Source organism: Echinops telfairi, unplaced genomic scaffold (assembly GCF_000313985.2).
Source record: "Echinops telfairi isolate 266 unplaced genomic scaffold, ASM31398v2 ScPeMD7_7458;HRSCAF=8496, whole genome shotgun sequence".
NCBI lineage: Eukaryota > Metazoa > Chordata > Mammalia > Afrosoricida > Tenrecidae > Echinops > Echinops telfairi.
Window position 1 is genome coordinate 44,743,327 of NW_022111358.1, and position 10,712 is coordinate 44,754,038.

The 10,712-nt window shown below is 60.9% G+C and overlaps 1 protein-coding gene across 1 annotated transcript in view; it reads left to right on the plus strand.

Annotated features, from left to right (window-relative positions):
- The window catches only part of TTYH2 (tweety family member 2), a gene marked incomplete at its 5' end in the record, with an annotated part of 44,393 nt that overhangs the window by 27,895 nt on the left and 5,786 nt on the right, over nt 1-10,712 (plus strand). The window contains 9 exons of the mRNA XM_004709320.2: nt 1,095-1,190; nt 1,599-1,671; nt 5,961-6,030; nt 6,218-6,273; nt 7,446-7,538; nt 7,661-7,753; nt 9,149-9,291; nt 9,919-10,107; nt 10,482-10,560. Of these exons, the coding sequence (XP_004709377.1) occupies nt 1,095-1,190; nt 1,599-1,671; nt 5,961-6,030; nt 6,218-6,273; nt 7,446-7,538; nt 7,661-7,753; nt 9,149-9,291; nt 9,919-10,107; nt 10,482-10,560 (892 nt within the window). The remainder of the gene's footprint in view (nt 1-1,094; nt 1,191-1,598; nt 1,672-5,960; nt 6,031-6,217; nt 6,274-7,445; nt 7,539-7,660; nt 7,754-9,148; nt 9,292-9,918; nt 10,108-10,481; nt 10,561-10,712) is intronic.

The following is a 10,712-nucleotide window of genomic DNA, read 5'->3' on the forward strand; positions in this document are numbered from 1 at the left end:
TCTGTGTGGAGGCAGAAAGCCCCGTGAGGTGGACTGGCCAGAGAGCTGACTTGGCTCTTGCATCAAGAGCAATGTGATCAAAAGACTTCCCTCCTTTGTGGCTGGGGAAGTTCCTGTCTCGCCCTGCACCCTGCTCTGTCCAGCGTGTGGCCCCTCAGACCGGCCCACCAGGGAGCATCTAGCCAGGCTGGGGTGCCCGGTGGCCCCAGGAGCAAAGGCCACCCTCATTCTTCAGCCTGGGCTTGGAGAAGCCGAAGAGGAGGCACCCACCCCCATGGTGGGAGACCTGGTGGTCAGTGGCAAAGAGGAGGACCCTCAGGGAGGTGGAGGGACACAGTGGCTACAACAGTGACCTCAAACAAGAGCAGCGATTGTGAGCCTGGCCTGGGACTGGGCGGCGTGTCCTTCTATTGCCAGCAGGGTCCCGGTGAGTCAGAATCGGCACACCTGGCAATGGTTTGGGAGACCCGAAGGCCAAGTCCGGACAGCCTGTGTCCTTCTGGGGGATGAATTCTCCTTCCAGCAGCCCTGGGAAGCCCGTGGCTAGTGGACAGGCTACTCCGAAGGGGTCACTGTAGAGTGCTCATCAGCTCCAGTTCACAGGGGCCGGGTGGACAGAGAAGCACTCCGCCACCGAGGGTCTGCGTGGCTGTGACCGTGTGGAAGCAGGAGGCCTGGCCTTTCTTCCATAGTGCCTCTGAGCTACAAGCCCAGAGCTAACTGACCCCTGGTTTCCACATCCGTGTGCAGGGAAAATGGGACCCTGAACTAAGGAAGGCCACAGAGGAGCCAGGGCGTGTGCATCGTGATGGTGTTGAAGACCGTGGACCGCTAGCAGGACAAACCGATCCACCGTGGAAGAAGTAGGGCTAGAGTGCTCCTTAGAGGCAAAGATGGAGAAGCTGTAGTTGGGGATATAGAAGCAAAGGGGCCACGTAGGAAGCTTTGAAGGGAGACCTGGATCTACAGAACCGTCACCATCCAAGTGTGTGCCAAAGTTACACAGAGCTCACCCAGGCTGCCTGAGCTGCCCTGCTGGTCCTCAGGCCGGGCACCGAGATCTGGAACCAGAGTCTTTGTGTGAAATCCTACAGGTGGCTGTCCTACCTCCTGCTCTTCATCCTGGACGTGGCCATCTGCCTCATCGCCTGCCTGGGGCTGGCCAAGCGCTCCAGGTGCCTGCTAGCCATGTGAGTAGCTTTGGACAGAGCGGGTGTGAAATCTAGCCCCCTCCTCCCACCCACCTTCCTCCTGATCAGCCCTCAGTGCCCAGGGAGGAGCCGGGGGGCAGTCTTCCCTCTGTCCCCTCCTCATCCTCCTCTCTGCTGCGTGTCCCTGAAGCCCTGGGATGGACGCCCCACTCACGGGACTCCTGGGGCCCCCTAGCAGCTGGCATGATTGACCGTGAGGGTGAGGACCAGGGCTGTCTCCAGAACCCTGCAGGAGTTTGGGGCCCAGGAGGGCAGGGTTGGGCTGGGGTGAGAGCGCTCTGGCCTTCAAGCCCCCACCACCCCCACCCGGCATGTGAGGTCCACGGGTGACAGCCCACAGCCTGCTCACCAGCCTAGCGCCTGCCGCTCAGCCGCTCTGTCTCCTAGGTTACTGTGCTGTGCGCTGCTGACCCTGCTCCTCAGCTGGGCCTCCCTGGCCGCCGACACAGCTGCCGCCGTGGTGAGTGGGGCTGGGGCTTCCGAGGGCGGCGGTCACCCAGGACCTCGTTCCCCCAAGGGGTGGTGTCCCTGCTTTCAAAATCTCCAGGAGGCCATTAGAAATGGGACCGGTGGTCACTATGTGTGACTGCACCGGGAGTAGCACATTCTCTTTTGCCCGAGCCTGAGCTCCCTGCCTGCCATTGGGTCAATCCTGACTGACAGCAACTCCGGAGAGCAGGGTTTCCACGTGCCTCGCTCTTTACGGGAGGAGAAAGCCTCCCCTTGCTCTCCAAGGTGCAGCCAGGTGTGTAACCCACAGACCAAAGCCAAACTCACAGCCATCGAGTCAATGCTGATGCCTCTCCACCCTCTGGGGCAGGGCAGAGCTGGCCCTGTGGGTTTCTGAGACTAATGCTCCCACAGGAGTGAAGAGCCTCCTCTCTCAACCTCAGAGTGATTTCCAACTGCGGACCTTGAGGTTGGCGGCCAGGTGTTTAACTGCTGGGCCACACTAGGGAGCCATGCGGGGCCACTCTGCTCTGCCAGGTGGGGTCTCGATGAGTTAGAATCCACACGAGCAATAAAACCCAGGGAAGGGGGGGAGGGCTGAGGCTTCCTCCCACCCCTCCCTCTCTGAGGGTCATCACCAAGGTGCCGGTCTGCCTCCCCATGCTTTCACACACCTTGCAGGGCCACCTGGCAGCTTCCCAAACACCCACCAGAGCCCCCAGCTCGGAGTCTGCACTCCCACCTCCATTATTCCAGTTTCAGAAACCGGAGACCAAAGGCCAGCCTCGGTCCTTTGTCCTGCAGCCCAGTGCCCCAGGGCAGGGCCAGCAACCAGCCTGGGCCCTAGCTTGTTGTGGTGAGGTGCCAGCCAGTCGGTTCCGACAACAGAACAAAACGCTGCCCGGGCCTGGGCCGTCCTCACACCTGTCCCCCGTGGCTGCAACCGCCATGTCCATCCCCCTGGACTTCACCAAGCATGGTGTTCTTCTCCCTAGTCTGGCCTCTCCTGGCAACATGTCCGAAGTACGTGAGACAGAGTCGCGCCACCCTTGCCTTTAAGGCACGTCTGGCTGCACTGCTTCCAGGACAGAACTGTTTGTTCTGTTGGCCGTCCATGAGGTTATGTGTTGGGCTGCAATCCTCACAGGCCGCAGTTCAAAACCAGCAGTCGCTTCTCAGGACAAAGACAGGGCTTTCTACTCCCATAAGCAGTCTCGGGACCTCCCAGGGGCAGTTCTACCCTGTCCTATAGGGTCACTGTGAGTCGACATCAACTCCATGACTGAGTTCTGTTCCGTTGGTCTGCTTTAGTGGTCCATGGTACTTTCAATATCCTTCCAGCCTCTGGCCTAGGATAAGGTGACCAGACGTCCCGCTTTTGGCAGGACAGTCTCGATTTTTGGCATTTTTAAAATGTCCCGATTTTTGGAAAGAATGCATGACAGGCTAGGGAATGGTCTATTTGGTCCATATAGACCAAATTTTTAATCAAGAACCACCACCACCACCCATCAATGGTATCCCACTTTAAATCTGGTCACCTTAGCCTAGAATCTCTGAAGTGAAGGTGCTTGGGTCCTCTGGCCTAGGGAGAACCTGGCCCAGGGAGGGGGCGTGGTGCGCCAAGGCTACAGAGTCCAGCTAAGATTCCTGAGGGCTGGTCATAGCTCTGAGTGTCTGGTCGCAGTAACTCTGGGTCTCAGAACTCACCAGGTCTGGTGGGGGTGGATCCCATCTGAGCCTCTGGCTGAAGGACCCCACCATCCTCATGATCCCCTCCTTCCCCCATGTCCCAAGCCCGAGGGGGCGTTGAGTCTGCCTCCTCTCCCAAGCGCAGAGCCAAAGCACACCCCAGCCAGTGGCTGGACCAGGTATCCCAGATACAACAGAGAGAGTCAGGCCTCCTGATGGGGCAAGGTTGGTTGTCCCTACGCCTTCTGACCACGCCAGGAAGTCCTGGTGGCATAGCAGTTACACACTGGGCTGCTAACTGCAGGGTCCACAGTTCGAAACTACCAGCTGCTCCTTGGGAGAAAGATGAGATTTTCTACTCCAGCAGTGACAGCCTCGGAAACTCACAGGGGCAGGTCTACCCTGTGGCCCATTCAACTCTGGCTCATCACTGTCCAGTACCTGGGCGTACAAAACATTTGAAAGGTCTCCCAGCTCCGTAGAAAGGAAAGACTGGGCAGGGACAGCATGGGGGTTCCTGGAGGGTACCCGAAGGCGGTCAGGGGGTGGATTGTGGGGAGGCTCTAGCTCATTCAAGGGCAACCAACCCACCAGGGGGGGTGTACTCACACTGCTGACTCACCGCGAGCACCTGTGGGTTTCCCAGTCCAGAACTGTCAATGAAGTAGGAAGGCTGGTCTCCCCCCACCCCACAGGAGCTGCTCACCATGTGGATCAGCCAACCACGTGGATCACAGCCCAATGCGTAACCACTACACCGCCGTTGCTTCACTTTCTAGCGTCAAAGGGAACAAGGGAGCAGGGCTGGTGTGTGTGGGGATGGGGAGGCCCGCTGAAGCCGTCCCCAGACACCAAGAAGAGAAGGCCGGGCAGCAGGGACGAGGTCCTGCTGAAACCTATCTTGTGTGTATCCTGGGGTGAGGAGGGAGCCCGAGCCACAGCTGACCAGGGCTCTGGGCACAGCTGCGGGCACAGCTGCCCCCCTGACGGCCCTCCTTGCTGACCAGTGTGGACACAAAGGAGCAAGCACAGCTCGGGTGCCCACAGCCCCGCCTGCACCCTGGCCACCCAGGCCTGCTCCCTTGGTGGGGGGGGCAGCCCCTCCTAATCAATCCCCTCGGAGGGGGTGGAGGGGCTTCTCCTGTACCAGGCTTCACTGTTCCAGACACCAGGGCCACTGACCCTCCCAATGGGGTGTGTGCCGGGAGGGGCACAGCTCCTGCTTGTTCAGTCAGGCCCCATGGGAACAGCTGAATGGGCCTTTGATGCCCACCCCCCCCAGGCTGCTGACAGCCGTCAGTGTGGGGAGCTTTTGTGTAGCCTCAGAGCTGTGGCCCCTCCCCTCCCAGTCACTCAGAAAGGACACCACTGGCCCCCGATAATCTGCCAGCTAAGAGGGAGCAGCGGGCTGAACAGCAAGCAGTTCAGGGGAGTGGCATTCTGAGTTGCCCACCCCCCTCTGTGACTTCAGCTGTGCTTGGGGTCAGGAGAGGAGATGAGAGAAAGAAGGCGCATGGGGCAGGTCCTCTGCTGCTGCTGGAAAGTTCCAGAAGGAGGGAGCGCTGTGCGGCGTCCCTTCAAGACAAAGCGAAAGTGGGATGAGGCGGAATCCGAGAGGGAAGGTGTCTCCATCTCCGGGGGCCCCAGGACCTCGTGAGGACAGAAGCCCACTCCCCGTGGTTCTGAAGGCCGGGAGCCCACAGTCAGGGTGTCAGCCATGCTGGTTGCCTTTGGAGGGAGAACCTGCCACTCGCCGTTTCCCTGGTCTCCCTGGTCTCCAGGGACAATCCCTTGGAGTCCCTGGCGCAGGGCGGCACCGTCTCTGCAAATCTGTGCCCATTGTCACCTGTCTTCTCTCTAAGTCCATTCGTTGATGAGCACGTCCACCCTAGTCTGTGTCGCCTCACATGGCCGGAGGACATCTTCAGAGACCCTTAGCGGTCACCTAGCCAGACCCTGCTGCTCAGGATGCCGAGCTCCCTCACCCAGCTGGGACCCATGTCCTCTGAACCCCGAAGCGGACACGAGCCGGACGTGTTCCTAAGACGGGCCCTTAGGACTCGATTCTGTGAGGGAGGGGCTGGGGGAGGCTCCTCGATCAGCCCCCAGAGCCCACAGCACCGGGAACGTCCGCTCGGCAAAGAAAATATAACCGGCTCCCAGCAGGGGGACTGCGTGTGTCCCCTGGGAGAGGGGACGGCCCCCTTCCCGGGGTTGGAGTACGAGTTGATGTTTTTGTAACTCAGTACGGGATGGCTTCTAGCGCTCCGGTGACAGAGGGGGAAACGGAGGCACTGGGTGAAAATACGTCACTTGGCCAAGGTGACCAAGTTAAGAAAACTCCCCCCAAATTCAACGGCCATCAGTTGATGCGGACTCAGGGTGGAACTGGCTCTGTGGGGGTCGGAGACTCACTCTCTGAGGGGTAGGGAGCCCCGGCTTCCTCCAGCCCCGCACCGGGTGGTGGGTGGTTTCTCCAATGACTGACCTCAAGGGTCACAGCTTGTAATGCTGTAAGGTAACCATGACAACAAAGTTAGGAGCAGGATTCCAAAGCTGGGCACTGACGTCTACCCCCTCCTTTATCCCCGTCCCTCCCCCTCTCAGGGCACCAGCGACTTCTGCGTGGCTCCTGACAGTTTCATCCTGAACCTCACGCAGGGCCACATCAGCACAGGTAAGGAGCCCTCCTTCCTGCTGCCCCGGCCACTCTGGGGGCCCAGCCCCCGCCCCCTGCCCCCCCTTGGCATCAAGGCCGGCTGGACTGCTGGCTGCTTCCTGGAAATGCGCTTCTTAGGGAAACCTGGCTGGGCGGCTGGGTCACGTGAGAGCCAGTGCCTGACACCTTTGACTTTGCCCTGCAGAGGTGACCCGCTACTACCTGTACTGCAGCCAAGGCCCAAGCAGCCCCTTCCAGCAGGTACGGTCCTCCAGCCTCCCACTCTGTCCCAGCGGCGAGGAGCAACCGGAGGTGGCTGGGGTGTTCCCTCCTTCTCTGACGGGGGCAATGCCGTTAGGGCCGGGTTCCTGGCCGGGGCTTGATTAGGCATCATGCACACGCCTGTTCTCATGTGTCCTTGAGTGGATTCTGACGATGACCCTGTGGGACAGGGTAGGGTTGCCCCTGTGTGCTCCCGTGTTCTCGAAGGGGTCAGGAAGCAGCTGGTGGGGCTTCACGGAGCGCTTAACCACCGAGTCACTGCAGCACAGGGTGGGCGGTGGGGGTGGGGGGATGCAGATTTGACCTCTGCAGGTGGAGCGCCTATTCTGGGATGGGAGAAGGGCAGCAGCGGCTGGGGTGTCCTGTGAAATCCTTCCCCCGGGGAGGTGCCTGAAACGGGATGGTCACTTTGGTATTTGCCGAATGCGCCTTCGTTTCCCGCCACTGCCTGGCGCTGCTGCTCACGGCCCCGAGGTACAAGGCTCCGGTGCAGAGGAAGCTTAAAGAACCGGGAATCGGTGTGTTTGCCCAAACTGGGGAAGCTGGTAAAGCCAGGCTATAAAACGAGCGAGGGGGCCCAGCTCAGAGAAAGGAGGGACGCCGGTACCTTAGTCATGTATTGCTGGGCTTCCAGAAACAGAAACCCCAACCAGCCTCAACTAAGGCCAGGCGTCTGTCCCTGAGGCTGTGTGGACCCCCCAGCGGGGGTAGGGGGGAGCTGCCCCACAGGTTTTCTAGGCCAGCATCCTCAGACTGGCAGGTCTAACCCGTCTTTCTTCCTCGGAGCCCCCGGTGGGTCTGAACCCTGGGATGGGAAAGTTGGAAGAGGCCCGGTGAACTCTGAGGGTGACAGCCGCCATCTCTGAGCCAGGCACCGTCGTTCTCAGTTGGGCTGGTGAGGAGATCTGGCTACTGGCGATGCACAGACTGCCCATTTTCTGAAAGGGAAATTCGGTCTCTGCCCCTGACCCTCCCATCCTTAGGTATGGCGGTCCTGCCCACCACGCTGATGCCCATCTGGGTCTGGAAGAACCGTTTCTGAGCCCCGAGCAGGTCGGGGGTGGGGCCTGGGACTCTGCAGTCTGGGACCCACACGCTTGCGTAGCTGGGAGCTCTCAAGAACCCCAGGGTGGCTGTCCTCTCTGGCCTAGGTGCTGACCGTCTTCCAGCGCTCGCTGACCGCCATGCAGACCCAGACCAGCCATCTGCTGCAGCTTGCTGTGCCCCATTTCCCCACAGCACAGGTGAGGCCGGGCTCCAAGCCAGCTCTGAGCTGGAGGCCGAGTTTCCCCGGCTCCTCCCCGGGGGCTTCTCTGCCAGCCCTCCTGCCCCTCCGGCCTCACCACTGCCCGCTCGCCCACTGCAGAAAGACCTACTGGAGATCCAGCTCCTGCTGAACTCGTCTGAGGCCAGCCTGCACCAGCTGACGGCCCTGCTGGACTGCCGAGGGCTGTACAAGGTGTGGGGGTGCCCTGGGAGTGGGGGTCTGGGCATACACAGCAGGCTAGGGCCGGGCTTCGGGGCGGGGAGGACCTGGCTTCTTGAGTCTCTCTGGTGACCAGGACGGAGGCGTGGTGAAAAGGATGAGGCAGGAGAGGCAGCATCCGTTCATGCTAGAGTGTGAGCTGGCCCTGACCGGTCCCTGCCCCTGGCCGCAGGCAGAGGCCAGGGTCAGCTCTGCGGGCACTGTGACCAATGCAGGGAACACTCCCGGAGGGTCTGTGCCGTGGTCTCCCTGGAGTGGACAGCTCTCGGCTCTCAGATGGATTTAGAGAAACTAAGGAGAATGATGGAGCTGCCGATGGTTCTGGTAGTTTCCACGTACAACACGCCCACGCGTGTCGCACCCACAGGAAACGAACACGCACAGGGCTTACTCGGGTTTTAAGTCTTCCTCGGGGAGGTTCGATAAATTCGTAAGAAAATGCCATTATCTTGAATTTTTCTGGAAGCCTCCAGTCTTCCCTAATTTATCTGGATCTTGCCGTAAAGAAAGCAAGATTGGGAAAATTCATGATATTTTTTTTTTCCTGGAAGCACCCTCACCCCCTTGTCTAATGGCGTTCGTTCCCAGTGATCGGGGTAGAAATAAGGGTCCCGGCTCCTGTCCTGTGCCCCTCAGACCCAGCCTGTCCTTCGGCCTCACAGTCACCCTGTGGGGGAGATGCCATTTTGAGGGAGCTTTTACCCACGAGGGGAAGGAAGCTTGCGTGTGTCATGTTGCTCTCTGACACGTAGGACCCTGAAGATTCCAGAGCTGGCAAGTCAAGGGGCGATTTGCCTCTGGACCCTGCCTTCCAAGTCAGAACTGCTAAGCAAGGACCGGCCACCCTCCTCGCCGGTCTCCTGGATCCTTCCAAGCCCCTGGCGCTGGCCGGCTGTGGCTCCTGACTGGTCCCCACGCCCTCTCTCCTGCGCTTCGAGCCTTGCCTAGGGCACATAGCCGCACAGGGCTGGGCACACACCAGCTTGCTTACATCCCTTCCATCCTCCAAGCCTCCTGAGTCTTGGGCCACCTGATGGCAAGATCCAGAGTCCTCGTGGGTCTGGCCTCGCCTCCTCCCTTGGCCTTTTCTGAAGGTGTGCTCCTCCTAGCTCACTCCGCACACAGACTTCTCTTAACTTCAGCTCACCCCGCAGCCGTGTCTGCCCACTTTGGCACTGACCTCCCCGCCCCCCCCTACACACACACACACTAGCACACAGTCTGTGCTCGGCACATGCTTAGGGAGAACCCAAGAAGCCCATCGTGTTGGGCACCAGTGCAGCTGTCGCAGGTGCTTGGAATGGGGAGTTGTCGGGTGAGCCCAAGTGTACCCCACTCTCCGGCCAACAGCCTGTCCCTCCTCCCCAGGACTACCTGGATGCCCTCACCGGCGTCTGCTATGATGGCATCAAGGGCCTGATCTACCTGGGCCTCTTCTCCCTCCTGGCCGCCCTGGCCTTCTCCTCCATGATCTGTGCCGGGCCGCGCACCTGGAAGCACTTTGCCACCAGGTAAGAGGCGGGGAGAGAGGGGGGCTGCCACCCTGGGCCTTCCTGGGAGGCAGCTTGGGATGCTGCTCTGTGAGCAATGGAGGGATGGGGGCCGACTGGGCCAGTTGCATCCCTGCAGGAGCATCTCTGGGAATCTAGGCACCAAAGCCAGGTTTGAGGATAGAGCCAGGCCGAGAGAAGTGACAGCCCTGTACCTCTCCCCCCACACAGCTGGCCTCTCTTTTCGGACAGGACTTGGTAGGGGAAGCGGGGACTTGTTTTGGGTGCTGGGAGGGACCACCAAGGACCAGCTGTGGTCAGTGCTGTCCCGGAGCCCTGGGCTCCTCCGGAGGCCGACAAGGAGGTGTTACAGCCCCTTGTGAGCAGATGGGACACGAGGAAGCCGGGTCGGTGTGCACTGTCAGGATGGTGGGCTTCCTGGAGGAGGAGGTGGATGTGTGTGATGTTGGGGAGGGGAGAGCTGAGGATTCCAGGGGCTTCAGGCAAGGCTGAGGCCCATGCCTTAGGAGGGTCTCCAGGAGCCACGCCGGCCAGAGCACAAGGGATGGCGGAAGAGACGGGAAAGCAGGCAAGACCCCTGGCGGCCCCCCTGGCCTCTGACAGCCCTCCATCCCCATCCTGTCCCAGGGACCGGAACTACAACGATATCGATGATGAAGACCCCTTCAACCCCCAGGCCCGACGCATCGCCGCCCACCACCACCCCCGTGGGGCACCGCTGCATAGCTTCTGCAGCTACAGCAGCGGCCTGGGCAGCCAGACCAGCCTGCACCCCCCAGCGCAGACCATCTCCAACGCCCCCGTCTCTGAGTACATGTATGGCCCATCCCAGCCAGGCCAAGGGCCCAGGGAGCCCGGGGTGGGGGGGTGGGGGTGGGGGCAGGCATGCCAGGTGGCCCACAGGCCCCGCCCCCTCTAGCCTCCTCGAGGTGTCCACTACCCAGAAAGGCATCCACTAGATGTCCATCATCTGCCGTTGTCAGGAGCTCTGGCCCCTCGAGGGACGGCCACACTGGTCACCCCAAGAAGTGTCAGAGCTACCTGCTCCCCACACCCTGTGAGCCCCCCCCCTCCCCCGCACCTGCCCCCTTCCACACCTGCCCATCTGGTTCCCCTCTGAAGACACAGGAGGGGCCTTGGGTAGCGATGCGTGCACGCCGCTGAACGTCCTTCTCCCCGCGTCCCCCCAGGAACCAGGCGGCCCTCTTCGGTGGGACCCCACGCTACGAGAACGTGCCACTCATCGGAAGAGGCTCCCCGCCGCCTACGGTAACCTGGACCTCGGTGGCAAAGTTTCTGTTCTTCCCCGTGTGGGGGAGACGATGACAAATAAAATCTGCCAACCCCGGTGCAGTGGCTTGTCTCCTCCGAGGTAGAACCGGAGGATCCGCTGGTGCTGAAACCCACAGGACTCCCACCCC